At 34.7% G+C, this 22,401-nt stretch overlaps 1 protein-coding gene across 1 annotated transcript in view; it reads right to left on the bottom strand.

The window, feature by feature from the left end:
• Window positions 1–22,401, bottom strand: part of LOC129248085 (serine-rich adhesin for platelets-like) — a 138,610-nt gene that overhangs the window by 69,637 nt on the left and 46,572 nt on the right. Inside the window, exon 3 of the mRNA XM_054887519.1 lies at window positions 12,164–12,318. Coding sequence (XP_054743494.1) covers window positions 12,164–12,318 — 155 coding nt within the window. The remainder of the gene's footprint in view (window positions 1–12,163; window positions 12,319–22,401) is intronic.

Raw genomic sequence — 22,401 nt, 5'->3', positions numbered from 1 at the left:
CTTCAGGACCAAATTCCCGTTTAGTGTTTATAACTGAGCCAGAATGTCGATAATATTTTTGAAAATTTTCCACACGTTCAGCAAAAATTACTGAATACTTTTACAGCTGGATGCTAGTGTCATTTTCCACAACTGCTGAGACTGAACAATTTTGAGAGCTACCATTGCTATTTAGCTATCCGTAATATATTTGTACTATTATGCTGGATTTTTTTTTAAGATTGTAATGAAGTTGTTTATAATGCAGGCCAAATTACTTTATTATTTCCTCTGATATGCTCAAGCACCAAAGCATTTTAATTTATTCAATTTGTACGTCTGGAAATACAAGATTTCTTGCAGACAATAAGTCAACATCATTACTTGGTTACAAGCTTTTACTTTACTATAGGATTGACTTGGCAGAGTACTTTCTAAATAGAAAAATTAAGTATCGTGCAGAGATTGCATTTTTATTTTTGGAAGGTTTAAAAGCAAAGGAAATCTATAAACGACTGTTCAAAGCGTATAAGGACTTCTCGCCATCAATTAGCACAGTGGAAAGATGAGTTGCTGGATTTAAACGTAGTCGTACAAGCCTTGAAAACGATCCACGTCAAGGACGTCCAAAAACAGCAACAACACCAGAAATCCTAGAAAAAAGACTGGAAATCGTATTGGAAAATCGTCGAGTGACTGATTAAGGTTTAGTAGAGGCCCTTGGCATCTCAGTGGACAGTATAAGCCATATTTTGACTGAAGTATTGGGTTATTGGGCTTCAGAAAGCTGTGTGCACAATAGGTGCCGCATTCGCTAACAATGGAACAAAACACATAAGAAAGCGACTTCTTCAGCAACATTTAGAGCATTTTCGAAAGGATAAACCAGATTTTGTGCATTGATTCATCACTATGAATGAGATTTGGGTCTATCACCATGATTTTGAATCAAAACAAGAGGCTAAAGAGTGGGATGAATCTGGTTCTTCGGCTCCGAAACGAGTTCGTTTCCAGAAATCGACCAACAAGGTGTAAGTAAGCATTAGTTGTTTGGGTAGGGGAAGGAATTTTTTTAGTGGATTACTTGCAAACTGGTAAAACAATAAACTCTTGTAACCTTTTAGATCAGTTGAAGGAAAAAGTTCGTGTAAAAGACCTAGTTCGCAAAAGAAAAAAAATGTTTTTCAACAAGACAATGCTCCTTGTCACAAAAGCATTTTGCCAATGGCTAAAATCCATGAATTAAAGTTCGAACTGTTGAAGCATCCGCCGCATTCACCAGATTTGGACACAAGTGACTTCTATCTGTTTCCAGACCAAAAAAATACCTGCGGGGAAAGCATTTTTCATCAAATGATGAGCTCATAACAGCTGTGGAAGCATATTTTACAGCCCTTCCACATTTCTAACCGATTAAGGAAGAAGAAATCATTACTTCGAAAAATTTTTTGAGGTATGTGAAAGTGAATGCGCTCTAATTGTCAACTGTCTCAGTTATAATATCGAAATTAAAACAGAGTGAAAGTATATTTCTTCTGCTTAGTAACGATTTTAAATTTAGTAATGCACATCTTGCATTATATGGAGTAATCGAACCAGTGGATTTCAAAGATCTGAGTGCAAAGCGAAGAAATTTCTTTTGAATGAGTTCAAGCCTTTTGATGTGGCACTGATGACATGACCTCCAAATACAGACAGCATACTCTAGCTTAGACCATACGAGCGAAGTATATAGTGACTTTAAAGGGCATGGATCGGTAAAATCGGAAACAAAACGCCAAATGAAGATAAGGGTAGAACACGATTCGGCGACGACCAAATTCAAATAACTAAGAAACTGAATGTGGAATCAAAGATTACTTGCAAATCAGTAACTTCCCTGAGAGTATTTAGAAGCGAGTTCTTTATAAAATCTGAGGTAGAGATTAAAAGGTGTGACTTGGAAAATGACACATGAGAACATTTCTTAATATTTAGTTGAAGTTCCTACCACATCATGCCACGTCGTTGTTGAAGTCTGAGTGAAGATCGTGAGACTGGCTTTGTACAGTTTTACACATCTTTAAGTCGTTTGTATATAAAAGAAACTAAGGGAAATGGAAGCATTCAGGTACGTCATTAAGGGAACCCGGTGGTCTAAAAATTTCAAAAAATCTATTTTTTATTTTTTCGATATTTCGAAATCATAGTATCTTAAGAATATACTGTGAGATTTTCATGCTCACACTCCCAATATTATAGCTTCTACAGCCTATTAACTGGGTAGAGAGTGGTTCGCGCGCTCCTGTACCTCCAACTTTAAACTCATTTATCTCGAAACGACTTTTTTCGGTACGGCGGGGATGAAAACAAAAAAACTATTCAACCGAATCACTTGAAATTTGGATATGTTGTTCACAACATATATCGCTATCGTCGAAACTAGAGTTATAATTTTATTTAAATAATTTCCTATTTTTTAAACTAAAAAACTAGTGAAAAAACCCAATTTTATGAACTTTTTTTTCAAAAGTGCGCCATTTTGTCAATTTTTCATTTTTTCGATTTGTTCTAATTCCGACCATAACTGCACTCTTTCTGATTAAGAATCTTCTTGAATTTTGTGTTTCAGATGAGTAGAAGTCTCGAAATCATCTACGCCGTCCGGGTTCGATTTTTCGAGAAGGTCATCTTCAGCGGCATTTTTATAATAATAAACATTGTTTCAAAAGTAAAAAAAAAATTTTTTTGTATGCTCAATAAACGTAAAAATAAGCCAAAAAAGTTGAAACATCGTTTTTAAAATTTTTAATGGCAACAAAAAAATCATGAAAATAGGTGAAATTTTTGTGCTCTAGACCACCGGGTATCCTTAATAAAAATTAAAAATAAGAAACGGCTCAAATGCTGACCTGAGGGACATCAGAAGAGGCAATACAAAAATAGGAAGATACGCTGTCGATAACGATTACACACTCATGATTGCAAAAGTACGACTTTATTCCTTTAAGGAAAATAGAGGCAAATACAAAACTTATTAGACTTGAGTGGCAGTCTTTATCGAAAGCCTTGCACAGCATCAGCTTGAAAACTTTATAGAAAGCCGACATACAAAAATCTAGAAAGAGGAGCACGATTAGTTACAGTTGACCTGCCAACTAGGCCTGTATATCGCGGTCTCGTTTTTATTCCCTGCTTTGAATATAGGCGTGATAGAAGTAACTTTCCAAGCATTTATGAATTATAGAACAGCTTTATATGAATTGGGGTAGACCTTCGATGTTTACTAGAATCCAACCAACATAGATAAGCAAGGCCGATACAATTACATTTTAATATATAATATAAATGATTTTAATTTGGTTAACTTAATACGGATCTGTAATTCCTTTTAAGCTCATCAAATACTTAATAGAGGATTGCAGAAAGCAACTTGACTTAATATTGCCCTACAATTGAAGCAAATCTCGGCTGTTATTTTTAATGCTCTTTTTTCTTAAAAAAAAAATATTAAAAATTAATTAGCCCTGATAAGTTTTCCGAACTTTATTTAAAACTTTGTTCATATAAAACTCTTAATGGCATACTACAGCATAATCATATTTGTATGCCCAACATATGCGCTCGATTTTAATTTCCTGTCCGTCAAATCACAGCATACTCGTAATGTGTTTTATATCATCTCCGTCATTTGCGGACATTTGTACGCATCAAGTACCCATCAATTACAACGGAGAAGAAAAAGGACAAAAATCCTGGCAACAGCTTACTGCTCGTACTTATTGGTGTACATTTAATCGATAATAAAAAGTTTTCTACCTTATCATTCCGACATTGTGAAAAGTTTTGAATTTTTTATTTTGCCCTCAAAAAGGCTCTCTCATCCTATTTGCCACCGATTGAATATTCCGCGAGCGACTTTTTACTTTCCAATACAAGTGGTCGCATTGACTTTTCACATTTACGAGATCAAAAGTTAGTAACTCCACTTTTTCTCCTCCTCACACTTTTTACTTCTGCTTGGAAACAAATTTATCCTTAATTTGGTTTGTGCTTTTTGCTTTCTTATTTTACATATTCTTTTCAGTTGTGTGCAAACTTTCATATTACACATCATTTGTTCCTTTCATTACTTTTTTCTAAAAATAAATCATTGAGCTCGGTTTGATTGCGGCTGTTTGAATGGGGGATGCTTACGAAGGTAAGAGCTCTTAAAAAGTGCAATACTTGTGTCACAATACTTGGATATATTTATATATGTATATGTAAGGCCATACAATCAAATTGATATGTTAAGTTGAAAAAAAAAAAAAATTAAAAAGTTTTATTAAAAGTTTCTTAGAAGACTTCTTGTTGGCGCATTTATAAATTTTTCTTTTTCAATAGAATTTTGTATTAATAATGAAAAATGTGTTGCTATAGAAGAAAAGTAATTTATACACATTAGGGTGCATCCATTTGCATGAGAAAAAAGAAATCGGTACCTATTTTCAATCAGAATTATAAAAAGTAGTATATTTCAAGACATTCTCCAGAATATTTGTAAAAATTTGAAGATTTTAAAGGGAAAAAGTAATTTATGTACGTTAGGCTACATCATTCATTATGTACGTTGGGTTTGTTAGGTTAGGTTTGGCAGTCGCATCGCACATAGAGACAACGATGCCACTTTGACCACAAAATGGGTCCGTTGTGAGCCGCAGGGGCTGGGCTAAATTTCTTTATGTAAACACAAAAAAAATCCATACTCATTTTCCATCCGAATAATAAAATTTGGCATATTTTAAAACCTAAAGTTTCAAAAAAAAGCAAAAAATCTGTCAGAGTTATAAAATTTATTATATTTTAAAATCCCGCCAAAATATTTTGGAAAAATTTTAAGATTTCAACAGGAAAAACTAATTTATGTACATTAGGGTGCACCACTTTTCATAAAACAAAAAAAAAATCGGTACTAGTTTTCCATCCAAGTTATAAAATTTACAATGTTTTAAGACATCCACCAAAATATTTTCTACTAGTTTACAGAAGAGAGCGCACTACAAAAAAAAAAAAAAAAAAAACAAAAAAAATAGATACTTCTTTTCCGGTTTCCATTTCAATGTATTATTATATTATTTATTAGATATATCAAAATGCTTATATCTAAATATAGAGGAGTACTAGCTGCCAGGGCTTACGACTCTTTCTTTAAGTATATAATACCTGTGTTGATTTAGTTCTAATTATGGAGTTTAAATAAACTTTATTGACTTACATTGTTTCAGAAAGTTATATATTTTGTGAATGTTTTCAGAAGAATGTTTTTCAAGAAGTGCGGAGGGTTTAATGTCGCCAAATATTTTGATCCTGTGGCTTCGGAGATTGGGGCATTCATCTAATGTATTATTTTTTAGTTTTGGGGGGAAAATTTCAAGATTTCAAGAGGAAAATGTAATTCATGCGCTTTAGGGTGTATCACTTTTCATAAATAAAACAGTACAAAAATTTTGTACTTATTTTCCATCCTAGTTATGAAATTTATTAAATTTTAAGACATTTCCAAAATATTTAGAAGTATTTCAAGAATTGTCAAATAATTTATATACTTATTTAGAAATCGGTACTCATTTTCAAACCGAGATATAAAATTTCACATATTTCGCCCAAAAAAATTGGTGAACAAATTTAAGGTTTCAAGTCGAGAGAGACGTTTATGTACGTTAGGGTGCATCATTTTCCACAAAAACAAAAAAAAAAAAGATTGGTCATCATTTTCCCATCCGAATTATAAAATTCGTTTATTTAAAGACGCCCGTCAAAATACTTTTGAAAAATTGAAAGAATTTTCCAGTCATTTTTATACTTTAAGGTGCATCACTTTTCACAAAACAAAGCTAAAAAAAAATTGGTAGCCATTTTCAACATGTGTTATAAAATTTACCATATTTGAGTTCTTCGGCATTAATATTTCGGAAAAATATTATGATTTAAGTGATCGGAACTGATTTGAAAGTACCTCCAAAAATATCAGTTTTTTTTATTCGCTGATGAAATTTGCAAACTTTTTTATGCAAACCTTTGAATCTTAAATTCTTCTCGGATCTCTATTTAAAAAATGTATTTTATTTATAATACACCTGATATTTGATGGCATTTTCAAATCGGTGAATTCTTAATATTTTTTCGAAATATTTTGGCGGAAGTTTTGAAATACCTTCTACTCAAATATGAACCAGACGGTATCAATATTTTTTATTTGAAAGCGTTTTCGTTTGTTTAAAAATACTTTCAAATATCCACACTTCACAAGTCAGTAGTCTCAGGCTGTTTTACTGAATTTCAAAGCATCAAAATATAAATTCAAATAGCAACCATCCTGTAATTAATTTCACATAAAAATAAATGCGAATATGTGTTGGGATAAAACGGAAAGGAAAAAACGATTTTATATTGAAAAGTTGAACCAGTTAATCAAATATTTGAGCAGCTGTATTTAGGTAAGCAAAAATCGAAAAATAGAGAAATCGCCATGGTAAGTACATGGAAAGAGTTCCTAATTGCTTAAATGTAAACGTTTCTCTTACTTGGTATTTTTTTTTTGTTATAAACTAAATTGAATGACTGTTAATATCAATTATTTAAACTTTAGTTTTAATTTCAATTTTAAAATTAACTATTTGGATTTAAGTTTATCACAATTATTTGCTATATGTTAGACTTCAGAATTTAATTTTTAATTTTTCAATTTAAAGCCGATGTGCTACAAGAAATTTATTTTTACAGATTCGACCTCAAATAAATTTGTTTCATAATCAGAAATGCTAAAAATAGTTTCATAATTTTCGTCGCAGTGAATGTGGGGCACGAGCAACGTTTGGAAATTTTAAGAAATTACTACCCAATTTGTGAATCGCTGATCGCAATTTCAAAAGCACTTACACCTTTCTGTTAAGTGCTTGACCGTCAAAAATGGAGGGATCTGTAGTTTTAAGCTGACTTCGAATGACAAATGGTTTTTATGAGGAGCTTATTCATGCCGAAGGGCGGCCGCTATTAGAAAATACTTTTTTTCTTGATTTTGCTGTTTCATGCACGGAAATTCAAGCCTACGCACTCCTGAATGCGTCCCATCACGCACCAACCCATGCGGCTACGGCCGCCGCCCTAACCATAGTGAACAGCAAATATGCAATTAGCTTTTGCTTCTGACGCCTGATCTCGAGTTAGTGACACCGTGCAATGCATGGTTTGAGTAATTGGAATACTCTGATCTAAGCCAAATTAATTTCAGTCTCTAATATTGGGACTTTGTAGGTTGCCAGATGACAGTTCCATCTAAGCTGACTCCATCGAAGCTGATTTCGAACGGCAAATGGTTTTTTGTGAGGAGCTTTTCCTTGACAGAAATGCACTCAGAGGCTTGACATTGCCTGTCGAGGAGCGACTGCTATTAGAAGAAACTTTTTTTTAACACACTCGCATCCTAATAATATTCTACTTTATTTCAAGTAACGGTGGTGGTTTGAACTTGAGATCTGAAAGCAGCGAAGAGTAAAGAAAAAAGGATTACATGGATGGACCATTTGAGAGTTTGTGTCCTTGCGAGATCATATCCTACCTTTTCGTTTACTGTATTAATGCAGTCTCTTTGCTGAAATTGCATTTGCTATGGATGTTAGTGATACACCCTGAGTTGTATTTCAATATGAGATGTCTTCATCTTCTTCATCTTTAGTGAAAGTCAGGCTTCTAAGCTTACGCTTTTCACGCACGCCACGTATTTCAACAGCAGATGGATAAACAGAACCGACACTACCTTAATGGTGACAATATACGGCAAGATACGATTAATCGATTATTATTCTCATTTTAACCAATTTATTGAGCTTCAGTTGTTTTATTCCCTTTTCAAATCATTAAATAGCCCAAAAAAATATCACTTAGCTTCTAAGTTGGCATCTGCTATCTGATTTATATAGCAGATTCAAAATTATACATTTTTTACAGCTTTGAAAATTGTCAAAATCTCTCTAGGCCCGTTTTTAACTATCGAAGGAGAATGGGTGCATCAATTACATTCACTCACACAAATAGGGTATTGATCAAAAATTTCCGGCATAAAATACTTCAGCCTCTTTCATCACTAGCTGCTCTTGTTGCTATTTAAAAGGTTTCGTCTGCACATTGAAGCTAAAATTTGAGTCGGGCTGCATACAAATATATCAGTCGTTTTGAAATTCTTCTTATTTGCTAATTTACCAAATTTGTGTTAATTATGCGGCGAGTCAAATTCCATATAAGTCAAAGTTGCTTGAATGAAATGGTCTATTGCTTTGAGTCACAATTTGGCTTTCTTTAATTTACTATCGGTTCAACTAACGTAAGGGTAAATTTTCCGCTGCGCCAAGTATACCACGTTTTACCCTCTTCTCAAATCATGACTTTTTGACAGTTTCAATTGCTGTTAAGGTCTTAATTTCAAATTTAAATTATTGTACATAAATTTTATTCTTTAAATATTTCAACGAATCCACTTGGCAATAATTCCATTTATTTCTTCTCTACATAAACTTTATTTCAAAAACTTTTTTAAGATGTATTCAAATAATATACATTTACGGCTTCTTTGATCTCAAATCATACTAAGGCTTTCTGCAAAAGTTTCTAAAGCAGCACTTCAAGCACTTTTCGGCGCCAAAAGTAGGTACCCTGCTGTTCATTGTACGAGTACTATGTCATTTACTTAGTTCCGAAACACATATCATAAGCGAAAATTTTGGGCTATAAATTTGCGAAACACGAAACTTTAACAAAACAATAAATACAGTAGAGCGTATTTATGTTGCTGGGAACGTATATTATACATATGTGTGTGGCGTTGGCTTAGACACCTAAGTGGGTATACTCAAGATGCCGCTACTTGTTCCACTTATGGCGAAAATTTTCCATTTACGATCCCCTTAAAAGTGCTGAGACGTGTGCTGATGATGTGCACAATTAACGGGGTGCGCGGAGATGCCAGAGCAACAGAGAAGGCGGGGTGCATTCTGAGAGCAAGAACGAGAGAGAGGGGAATAATGGTGGCTGGAGCGAAAGTACAGTAAGTGCGTATAACCACAACGAATACACCAGCGAATATTAGGTAAAATACATATATGTGCACATACGTACCTCCACACTTACATCAGATACACTAGGCCAATTGTATTACTGCCGTCGCGTACATATGAGTAAATACTAATGTGCGTACAAGTGCACCTGTACCAAAACACCGGTGGAATCTTGCATGTGTAAATGTCGCATGCAGAATTCTTCTATACACACCGACACCTGGAGCGAGCAGAAGTTGTTTACTTACATGTATATATGTGTGTATGCATGTATGAGCTAGCAAAAAAAGAAAACAAAGAAAAAGAAAAAAACGGCGAACAAATATCACATAAAATGAAATTTATGCGCACAGTTGGAAAAGATTTCCCTTGGCCGGATCCACCAGCATTGCAGTAGAATTGCTGCAGTGGCAGAAAACGGGCAAACAATAATAAAAATGGCAGGGAAAACAATTGTACGTCTGAAATGTGAGCGGCACATATACGTGGAATAAAAAACACAATAAAAAAAATTTAACAGAATGTTGAAAGCATGGCGAGTAGAAAAGTAAGAATTGGGGGAAATAGTGATATTGCAGCGTGAAAAGCTGAGCCAGTACCTAAATGTTGTCGATAGCTGTTGAGCCACTTGAGGCAGTTAAGAAGTAACGACGAAAATACTACATAGCCGAACACAAGCAAAAACAATTGAAGGGGGCCACTACTGGGAGACGTGCGCAATCGCTACCTTCACTACTTTTTCCTTGTGGTCATAACACGAGAATTTTTGCACACTTCTGCTCGAATGCGTCTATTTCTTGCCTTACTCAGGCTGTCCCAAGAGCTTCAACCTCAATGCGCTTTTCTGTGGGAGTATGAAACCGGTGTGAGATGCTGGCAATCGCATTATAGGAGTAAGAAATCAATAAACATACTAAATGGATGTTGTAATGCGATTAGCAGACAAGTGCTAACAAACAAGAAACTGTCGTTCTGTCGAGTTACGATGAGTAGGCTGTCACAAGAATGGTTCTAATGGCATTGTATGTGGAGAATAACTGGTAGATGATTGCGATCTGCTGACACTAAGGGTATTCACAAAAATGAGGAAGTAAGTATGTATTGTCACTCCTAGATTTTAATTCTAGTATTCTCTTTTTTATGGAATAAGGTGAAGAAGCCTGGTAGATATTATGCTTGATTTAAAAGAAAAGTAGTCCGCTCTTTGCAATATATATATATATATATATATATATTAGGGCGGATCGATTTAAAAATCGCTCATTGCTCTGTGAAAATCGTATTCTAGGGATCAAAATAAGAAACTTTGCCGAAGGAACCATACCTCTAAAACGAATTCTGATGTCCCCCAATTTAAAAATATCACCATTACGCCTTTACATGAAAAAATCAGCTAAATGGCTATGTTTTTTCTTTATTTTTATTTATTTATAATAATATCTATTTTTTCTCTTAAGAAATTTATTTAGTCAGAACATATGTAAATGAAAAAATTCATATAAGGGAGTTATAGAAAAGAAACTAAAAAGTTCGACCCAAATTGGGGAATATCAGAATTCGTTTTAGAGGTATGGTTCCTTCGGCAAGGTTTCTTATTTTGATCCCTAGAATACGATTTTCACAGAGCAATGGGCGATTTTTTTGCCTCCCCACAAATCGACCCGGCCTAATAATATATATATACATATATGTAATTGGCGCGTACACCCTTTTCGGGTGTTTGGCCGAACTCCTTTTCCTATTTGTGGTGTGCGTCTTGATGTTGTTTAACAAATGGAGGAACCCACAGTTTTAAGCCGATTCCGAACGGCAGATATATTTTATGAGGAGCTTTTTCATGGCAGAAATACACTCGGAGGTTTGCCATTGCCTGCCGAGGGGCTACCGCTATTAGAAAAAAATGTTTTTCTTAATTTTGCTGTTTCACCGAGATTCAAATCTACGTTCTCTCTGTGTATTCCGAATGGTAGTCACGCACCAACCCATTCGGCTACGGCGCCCGCCTTTGCAATATAGCAAATAAAATCATCCCAAAGTTGCGTTGCGCGGGGCGTCTCCGCAAATGTTCGTAGAAAGAAATTATGCCTTTCCCCGCCACAAAGTAATATCTAACGATAGTTCCACGGACAAATGGAAACGCAGCAGGGGCTGGCTTTTAGTACGGCGAGCCGAAGGGCAAATCTCACGCTTCGGGTTTCAATGCTTTTTCAAAAAAAGAAAAAACAAAAAATTATAATAATAAGCACCAGCTTTGTAACTTATTCAAATTACGCTGGAGAATGAATGAGTCTGCTGGAAATTTAATTAATTTCATAAAAAATTTTCATATAATCGGAGTATAGAAGAACATTACACTAGTAAATAATCTAAAATAGATAAACGAAATTTAAATTACCGATAAATTTGTAGGATGCCTGAAGGAAAACTGTTAAGTGCAACATACAATTTCAAGCTATCTATGTTGCGCTTCGTCAAAGTTTGTGAACACCCAAAACGTGTAAGCACCCACACACATACTTGCTTATGCATTGTAGAGTGTCCACTGCTAGCCGGTAGGATGGAAGTTGAATAATACAAAATTCTAAAGAAAAAAATTGTGCACAGAATTAGAGCAAACATAATGTGACACAGCGCAAAAGTTGCTTGTAAGAGCACTAGCTTGAAAAACAAAAGTTCCATTTTTCTCTAATGGCCATCAAGGTACGCTCGAAGCACTAGACAGGTTGCTAAGCAAAATAGCTATTTTCTCGCAGGTATACAAAGAAGGAGTGATGATTTTTCCTGGAGAAATGAGTCCCTATGTACTTATATGTTTGTGCATCAGAAAACATATTCCCATTTCCATACAGGAACATGTACTTGCATATGCTCATATCAGCAAGCACTCCTCCTTGTTAGGGGGCCAAGCCAGCCAGCGCCTTACATTCCTTAAAACAATGTTGTCAAGTGTTGTCGTAAATATAATGGGGCATTCTGCCCTTGCCACGGCCTCTGAAGCATTCAATATTTATCAATAGAATAAGCGCACACTCATTTAATATCTACTTAATATCTTTCGTAAAATGCCATTTTATTTTATGCCTCACGCATGTTGCGTACTCTCCAATACTTACAGACTTGTGTGTGTGTTGTTATGCTCATTCAAATTCAATAAAGCATCATTTATTTCCACTATTAAAATATCGCCCGACTGTATTTCAGCTTCACCTTCCCAGGAGACCAATAATGGTGAACAGTCTGTACCGCCATATGGACAATTCTCGGAGGTCTGAAATGAAAAATTGTTGGGTTGGCAAGAATTAATTAATTAAAATGTGAGAGTAAAAATATCTATTGAATTTAATTGACAATAGATATTTACATGTTTTATTTACTAGGCGTATAGAATAAAATGCTTAAATGAATATGTTGCATGCAATAACAGTGTGCGACAATTTTATGACAACTCAAAGCAGCACAGGCTTTTGTAATATTTTCTGAAAGTATACCTGGCCAGTAACAAAGCACTCGATGAATTTGCAAATGTTGGATTTGTGATTTCAAAGTCGATTTTTTTCAACTACCAGGAGAGGATTTAGAATATATGGCCTAGCGAAGTGGAAGCGTAAGATGTTTGCAGTAAAATTTCACAGAAAATATTTTCGTAGAGCATTTTAACCCCATTAGCTTCTAACTAATTGTGTTGTTCTAAATTTTATTTCAAGAAAGATGCAAAAAAAGAACAAAAACACAATTGGGAAGTCATTAGAAAAGTAAAATGTTCTAGAAAATATTGCTATAAAAATTTTAGAAGTAACTTTTCGAACCTCACTTTAATAAACACCAAAAAAAAAACATACTTGGAAAGTTGTTAGAGGACTTAATTGGGAACACCACTATGATTTAAAAACAAATCGATTTCTTTTTGCACTTTCTTAAAGTAGATACATATATTCAAAAATATGTAAAAAAAAATTGAATTTAAAATCTTGAAAATTGACGAAGTTACAATACAATAAATGAAGGTAGTGAGTTATAACGGTCAATGAAAACTTTAAACGCGTTTTTGTCAAAACGACTTTTCTGAACACGGTGGCCTCGATTTCTCGAAGACTTATGAACCGATTTTAATTTTTTTTTAATTTTTGTATGTATTGGCTACAGCCGTTTTTAAAAGTTCCAAAAACTAATATTTTTTCAAGCTTTTCGAAAACTAAAAAAGGGTAAAAACACAAACTCATTTTTAAAACCTGCACCATTTTCTCAAAAAAAAAAAATAAATAAATAAATAAATAAAAAAAACCGCCACGTATGACGGTAGCCATTGATGTATAGATTAAGCATTTTTTTGGTTTTTTACTTACTGGCCACCAGGGTGCATCAGTTTTTTATGACGCCATTGCATTAATATTAATAACAATTGTAATTTTTGATATTTTTTAATAAAAATTTGTGTCAGTATAGTTGATTATATATTAAATAAATTATAAGTTGTCCGATACTCATATAATCACCCCTACTTATAAAAACAAAATTTTTGAAAATCACTTAATTTTCACACGTGAACAACAAGCGGCAATTAACATCAAATCAGTGTGGGAGCAACTTAAGCGAGATCCGGAATTTTGCGTTGAGTTGCCACCGTTGATGAAAAATGGATTCATCATTACACACCAGAAACTAAGTAGCAATCAAAACAATTTCTCAAGGTGAATCTGCTCAAAATAAGGCGAAAACAGTCTCATCGGCCGGAAAGGCTCATGGACGACTTTTCGGATGCGAACGACGTCATTCTCATGGATTTTTTAGAAAAAGAAAGAACGATCATCGACCAATACTACAGTAAGTTATTGGACCGCTTTCGCAAAAAGTTGAAGGAGACACGGCCGCATTTGGCGAAGAAGAAGCTGCTGTTTCACCACAATAACGCACCAGCACATTCACACAGAGTTGTCGCTGCCAAACTGCAGGAACTAAGCCTGATTTGACTCCTTGCGACTTTTGTTTGGTCCCTAATAATAAGAAATGGTTTGCGGGGAAAAAATTTAGTTCAAACGAGAGTCATCGTCGAGACAAAGGCGTATTTTGGAATGCTCGACAAATTCTATTTTTGGAGAGGTTAAAAAAATGGCCCCAACCTTTGAATTGTCAACACATTCGGATTATTATTTCCATCAAACAAATTGCGATATGTTGTTTTGAAAGATCGACCATTTTCATAATAAGTTTCAATAATTTTAACGCGTTGTTCTATTGTGTAAAATTGTACATCTGTCTACCTCAAAAATGTCAAAGATGACATAAATGACCGTACCGTCTAAGAAATATTCACTATTGACATCTAGGCGTCACTTTTGAAAGAGCCTTCATTTATGCATTTTCCATAGAGTTTAAGAACACACATCGCGCCATTTTGCTTAAAATAGTTTTCAATTACGAGTTTTTCATAATGAAAATCGGGTTAAAAGATTTAGTGTAGAATTCTTTTAGATTCAATTATCTAAAATCTTATTTCTTAATTTACTTGAAAAATAAATATATTTAATTTCGACAAATGGAAACAAATTTACTTATAGAAATAATGCTTCGTTTTCTCTGCTAGGACAAGGCGTATAAGTTTGAAGGTGATTGATTAAGGTGGTGAGCGTAAATTGTAAATCGTGGGCTTATAACTGAAAGCTTCTAATGAATTTGCGCACTTCCTGAAGTTTTTTGTAGGAGTAAGAGTTCTCGTCTTGCGAGACTTACACACTTTCAGAGGATGTGCTCTGGCTCTTCATCGACTAGGTTTACGATTCTTAGTCTCCTGAAATGGTAACGTAGACTATGGTGCCCCGTTTATTATTCACTGAGAAATGCATAAAGAGTTGAAAGAAGCTGCAGACAGCGTTGGTTTCAGCATGAACGTGCAAAAAACACAATTAATGACAAATTTAGTAACAAGTGGTAATCTTATAATATAAGAAGTTGTTGAAGTGGAGTAGGTTTTGAATATAAATATCTCTGATATGAAATCACAATCGGCAAAGATAACCAAACTCAGAAAATGTCATAAAGAATTGGTCTAGGATGGGTGGTGTTTGGAAAGCTCAAATATAATTTTAAAAGTAATTTACCTATACGAGCTCGTATGCCTTTAAAGAGCTCTGCTCGCTATACCCTATGGCTGTGAAGTGTCTACTCTTACGGAAAGTACTTTTCAGGAATTGCGCGTTGCTCAAGGAGCAATGGAAATATCGATACTGGGAGTAAACAGCCATATGGGCTGGCGACATATCGCGTTTTGCGGATACCAGGTGTAGAGACAAAAGGGAAATTGGAAGACCGCCCACAAGATGGACTGCTGACATCAAAAGAATAACGACAAATTGGATATGAACAGAAAACAAGATAGAGAAAATTGCAAATCAATGACGAGGCCTATGTTCAACTCAAACAGCTAAATGGTAATAAGAATGATAGTGATTTTTGATTACAGATCAAGTGATCCAAGTATTTTGAAGTATAATAAATTTTAAAATATAATTAGAAGTAAGCTGAAAAAATAAAAAAAAAATTAAGATATACTTTTACATTAAACAAATTTCCGAAAGACATTTCTTTTTGTTAAAAATGTTAACGAAAAAAATGTGTATTGTCACGTTCGAAAAACATTTCTTCCCTGAATTTTTTTCTTATTTTTTCATTAATAGCTCAGACTAGCCCAGTATTCTCTGAAAATTTGTTAGCACGATTTTCACACCTCTCGACTTATATTCAAATAAGTACAGCGAGACCGTGAAAAATCTGGCCAAAATACTGTCCTAGCGAAGCGCTAGCCTACGTGCGCGGGTACGAGTACTACGCCCGTTTGCATATCAAGCGAAGCGTCGCCAAATACATTAATAAGCAGAGATAAGGCATTAAAAAATGGTTTTCAAAATCTCACAATTATTAATTTTTTTTTCTTTCTTTATTATTTATTTAAGTTTACTTCTTCTTATACACCAACCTATAACTAAACCAATTTTCAGCGAAATTTACAACAATAGCAATAGTACTTGAATCACTTGACGCGGAATTGCACTATTCCAAAAAACCACACACATCCATGCACACTATAACTCGGTTACTGTACCGTCAAACTATAGTAAATGGAAGCTTTGCAACACACAAAAAAAAACAGAGTTAGTTTGAAATTCCAAAAATAATGATCTCAATTATTTAATATAATTATTTTTATTGCAAGTAAATAGAACCTAAAAGCTTATAAATTTGCCAGACTCTTATTGGATTTCGCAAAGATTGTCTGCGTTTTTGCCTGTCCTTTACGTGCGCCTGCTAATCCCAAATTAGAGAAATCTCGTAAAGGAAGAAAAGTGAATAAAAATTGCATGTTCACTCGCATATGCTAATGTGTAAGCGATAAATTTTGTGGTTAAGGCTCAAGTTTGGCCGACTAACGCATTACATCTTTACCATTTGAGTGGACACACAATGGACTCCACATCCGAAGTTTGCTACAATATTTATGCGAAAATCTGTTGACCTTTTTGTGAAGATATGCAAATTTTGGGTTAACTAGAGAAATATGTGCGACTACAAAAAAAAAACAAAATTCTCATAAAAAATAACGCACTGGAAGAGGGAAAAGTTTGCATGTAAATACGAGAATATACAAACATATGGGCGAATAGGAAATTGGGTTTATTTTTTGTATGTAAATGTGTGCGCCCGCTCATGTTGGGTAAATCCTTTTATGACCTACATATTGAGTTGGCAAATTCTAATCTACGCATATTTACTTTGTTCGCCACAATATGACTCTTATTCTTTCCCGTTTAGCGGCAAATGAAAAGCATATTTGAGGTGCCCACAAACTGTGACATGAGATTGTACTTCCTTGCCTTTTTCGCTTTTGTATGGAAATCTTGTTTCGGTAGCCTAAAACAAATTATATTAGTTTGTAATTTGGTTATAAGCGAAGGCAAAATATCCGAAAACTTGGAAAATAGTGTCAAAACTAATTTATTATTTTTCCTGTGAAATCGGTATTCACCAACTTAAAGGATGTCGCATGAAGATGATGTTTCATGACAGGAAATATAATAAACTTAAAACGAGATTTTTACTAATAAAAGGTGTGAGTGCAGGTGGCAAGCTAATGAGAAACTGTGTTACCCAATAAAGAGTAAGGCATCTGACATTAACAAAACAAAAAAAAAAAATTAGTACTAAAACAAAAAAAATCTGAAAAATTTCATATATGACCCTTTCATTGGCTCAATAGTTCCGTCATTTTCGAATATATTTTCTTATGAAATTGTAAGATAAATTAACCAATAAGCAATTACGTTCAAGGATAGAGGCAGGCATTATAGAAGATCATTAAATAAACTCCTTAACCTAACTCCTAATGTTTCACATATAATTGTTAAGAGCCGTACTTTGACTAAAAGTAGTGAAACATGAATAATTAATGTTTACATGTTTTACTTCTATATCTAGGCATGTTTTTTGAAAGACCTTCTACAACGATGAACAGAGGTTCAACTTCGGTAGACATGATGAGGAGATAGAAAATATATTCTCCAATCGTCAACAGATGAGCGGGGATTCGTTGATGATATGAGGAGTCAGGGGGGAGGAGGGGTGCCTTTTATATGTCGGGATTAGAGAACAAAAACAAATTTTAATCATCGAAAATCACTTTATTGTTTTTCAAAATATTCTCCATGAAGATCTATACACTTTTGCATGCGTTTGAACCAATTGTCGAAGCACTTTTGCCACTCTGAATGAGGTACCTCCAAAACATGCGTTCTGAATGCCGCAACCGCGAAAAACGTTGACCTCTCAGTTTGTTTTTTACGTACAGGAATAAAAAGAAGTCATTCGGTGCCAAGTCAGGACTATACGGTGGATGACCCATTAATTCGATGTTTTGGGTGCTCAAAAATGCAGTTGTTTGAGCCGATGTGTGAGAGCTCGCATTGTCCTGGTGAAGAGTGATCCGTCTTTGGCGATTGGTTTTCCTAATTTCTTGGAAGACAACTGGCAAACAAATGGTTGGGTACCACTCAGAATTTACTGTTCTGCGTTGTTCTAGTGGTACGGTTGCGACATGTCCAGTTTTTCCGAAAAAACAGGCGACCATTTGCTTGGAAGTGCTTCGTGCGCGAACAACTTTTGTTGGATTTGGCTCATCTTGAAACACTTACACAGTCGACTGCTGTTTACTTTCGGGCTCATACGCGTAAATCCATGATTCATCACCAGTCACGATGTCATAGACGTGTTTCGAAGCCCCGCGATCGTATTTTTTGAGCATTTCCTTCGGCCAATCGACACGAGCCTTTTTTTGAGCGATTGACAAATTGTGTGGGATCCAACGCGAACAAATTTTTTTGACAGTCAAATGTTTATGCAATATTGAATGTATGCTGGTCCCACTAATGCCTAAGATTGTCTCAATCTCACGATAGGTCACATAACGATCTTGCAATATCAGTTCGCGCACAGCATCAATGGTTTTCGGAACAACAACGGATTTTGGACGACCTTCACGAAATTCGTCTTGGAGTGAACTACGACCCCGATTGAATTGACCATACCATCGATAAGCACTGGTCCTTGATGGAGCTTCATCGTCAAAAAATGAATTAAGTTCATCCATGCAATGTTGCTGAGTTAATCCACGTCGAAAGTTGTAAAAAATAATCGCACGAAAATGTTCACGATTTAATTCCATTTTTGGACCGAGATGAATCTTTTAAGTTACTGTAAACAACACAAATAGCGCTGGTATTTCAAAACGTTCTGAGTACGTAAAAGCCAAAAAATGTCAAACTTTGCGATACAGCTGTCAGTTGCCAGGTTGCAACACCAGGGTTGCCAAATCCCGAAATATAAAAGGCACCCCTCGTATCACGGTAATAAGAGATTAATTTCCATTTAATTCCATGCACTGAAAATATACAATATATGTTTTGCTTCAATGTATATAAAAGTTTCTACTCGATGCACGATGTTTTTAGAAGACAGCCATCTTGAATACATTGAACAAACCAACAACAAAACAACAAAATTATCAAAAATCAATAAGAACTTTGAGCCACTGCAAACTTACACTTTCCTATATAAAATTTATTGGTTACTTTTAGAAGCGGTTGCACCTCGATTCCTCGATAAGCAATGGCAAAAATCGAATAGTATTTTTGCCAAAGGAGACGCCAGACGATGGATTACTGAAGGTACTAGGCAGGATCCGGCATTCGAAGTGTAACCAATAAAAAATGACATAAATTTGGTTTGGAAAATTACTTTTATTCAATTAAAAAAAAAAAAATGTGTGAAAATGATACAAAATTAAGCATCAATTTAGTTTTGCTCGATATGACCACTTTTTGCCTTGACTATGGCCTTGAGACGGTCCTGAAATGAATCGCAAGCTGCCCGAATGTGAGTTGCAGGTATTTTGGCCCACTCGCCAACAATGGCTTTTTTCAGCGCCTTGAGACTGGTGAATCTATTAGTTTGGTCCTTGCTCTCCAAAATGGTCCAAAGAGAATAATCCATCGGATTCGCGTCTGGTGAATTTGAGAGCTATTGTGCGGACTTTAGGAAGTTCGGAACGTTGTTTTTTAGCCACAAGTGTCAAATTTGATTGACGTATGACGGCATTTGCAAAGATTATAAATCTTCCGATAGGGTGATTAATTTTGAGCGTGGTTTAGTTATGGTTAAAGTATTGGAAATATTGAAATTATAGTGAATATTTTTTGTAATTTGTTTTTTTGCATCTGAATTAAAGTTTGATACTTTCATTTATATGATGCTTGTTGTATTATTATATATACTTTTATATAAAATTTATGAATATATAAAGAAACTGAAAAAAGTAATCAAAACTTTTCAAAAATTTTTTGGCGGACTGTATTTCTCTTCTTTCGCATAAATTTAAATGATGTAAAAAAAAATTAATCGCAACCAAAGTTGGCGTTGACCAAACTCTAGAGTTTCTTTCAAAATATAAAATGAAATTTTCTCTCTAAAATGTTTCAATTGAATATTTATTAGAAAAAATTGATTGCTGCGCCCACAGGGGTTAAACAGTGCAATATTGTAAAAAATTCATCTAATTTCACCCTTTGCTGCAATTATTGCAAAAACCACATCTACTGTTTATTTGCTCACTTTGGTTTTTTTTTATTGGTTTTCTTTATTTATGTTTTGTTTTTTGTGTTACCAGATCTTCGCTTTCAGTAAAAGTTTTCCTCCAGATTTCCCAGCTTATTTAATATAATATTTTTTGTCTGCGTAGCACTCTTTCGGTTTGTTTGTTTTTGTGTGTTTTGCTACCATATCGTTGGTTAAAGTTGAATTTTTTCTTCAAAACTCCCAGCTTATTTAATACTTTTTCGACGCCGAGCCTTGTTTCTGACTTTTACTTTTCCTACTATTTTGATCTGTTCCCTTTCTTGATCTCTTGTCCTCAGTTTCTCCCCGCATACTTTCAAAAAACTTTGCTGTTTAAATAAGTTATTCAAAGGGGTAATTCAGTTTTTATTTAAATTCAAACACAATTTCACTTGAGAAAGTTATTGAAACTCGTCTTCGTATACATATAAACGTTTTTGCAATTTCACCGCCCACCCACCGTACCCTTTTTCGGCGCTACCTGTACTGCTGCTGCTGCTAGTCATACTATACTTTTGTTGTGCAATTATTATGCTGATTTTGTGCACACCGTCAGCGTAAGCAGGGCAAACTTTTTAAAAGACTCACTACTACGTTTCTTATGCTTATTTGCAATCACACACATATACATATATGCTTTTAGGGCATTATTTCTAGTTTACTTTTCATTCTTATTTCCATTTTTTCCAATTTTGTTTTCTGCGTGCAAATTTACAAATCGCACAACCATGGAAATTTCACTGTAATAGAAAATAAACTGACCGGAAATTTGTAGAGTCTTCGTTCATATAGTACATGCATGAACGCACACACGCACACACGTCCATACATACTATACATACGTATATGAGCGTGCATATGGCTGTACCTCTACAACGACGTTGTTTTCCATATTCTTTAGTATTCTTCAGTTTCCACACCATTTTCAATTTAATTTGCATGTATCCAGTGCATTGGTAAGTAACTGTTCGTATTCACTCCACATTTCGATCTGGATTTTTATTTTCCATTTTTTTATTATGCATTGTTCCCGGTTTTCAATGCCCAGCTATCCTCTAGCGTGCTTGTGTGTGAATTCTTTTGTGTTAAAGTGGCGCCTGTGCCACTATATGGTTCGGTACACCTGTGTTCGAAACAATAGGAGCGCGACGAATTAGCAAATGTTTGGTATTTGCATAAAAGGTCATTCTACAATAAAAATCATTTAACTCAAAACATTGTACAAAAGTCGCAAAAATTTAAGAAATTTTCATCAACATTTCGAGAGGTGCAAACTTTGTACAAAATTCACAAAAATGTAACAAATTAAAAAGAAAAAGTTCTGAAAATTTCCAACTTTTTAAATTAAAAAGAAAAATTTATGAAAATTTCCAACTCTTTAATCAGCAACTTTAGAAAACTTTGAGGAATATATTGGGTAGTCGAAAAAGTCTTTTCGTATTTCTAATCAAACTTCAACTCATTTTTTTTATATTTATAATGAACTTTATTAAACCAAATATGTACCATTTTGGTCGACCACCTTTTGCAATTTTTCTTCTAGAGACATTATTTCATCAGTGTAAAACTTTTGTGGTTTCTCGGCGAAAAACTGCAACAAGTAATTTTCACAGGCTTCTCTTGAAGCGAACTTCACTCCATTAAGGGAGTTCTGCATTGACCGAAACAAATGGTAGTCCGATGGTGCAAGGTCACGGCTATATGGTGGATGCATCAAAACTTCCCAGCCTAGCTCTCCCAGTTTTTGCCGAGTCATCAAAGATGTGTGTGGCCTAGCGTTGTCCTGATGGAAGACGACGCCCTTTCTGCTGATCACTTCTGGCCGTTTTTTTCGATTGCTTGCTTCAATCTCATCAGTTGTTGACAGTAAAGTGTAGAATCAATCGTTCGAGCAGGCTGGAGCAGCTCATAGTGGATGATTCCTTTCCAATCCCACCAAACACACAGCATAACCTTTCGAGGAGTCAATCCTGGCTTTGCGACCATTTGTTGAGCTTCACCACCCTTGAACCATGATCTTTTTCGCACATTATTGTCGTATTTGATCCACTTTTCGTCTCCTGTTACCATTCGCTTCAGAAATGGTTCGATTTCATTTCGTTTCAGCAAAGAATCGCAGATGTTAATTCGGTCCATTAAACTTTTTACAGACAATTCATGTGGTACCCAAACATCGAGCATCTTTTTGTAACCA

Source organism: Anastrepha obliqua, chromosome 5 (genome assembly GCF_027943255.1).
Source record: "Anastrepha obliqua isolate idAnaObli1 chromosome 5, idAnaObli1_1.0, whole genome shotgun sequence".
NCBI lineage: Eukaryota > Metazoa > Arthropoda > Insecta > Diptera > Tephritidae > Anastrepha > Anastrepha obliqua.
The sequence above is the reverse complement of the archived record's forward strand: the minus strand, read 5'-3'. Positions and strand labels throughout refer to the sequence as shown.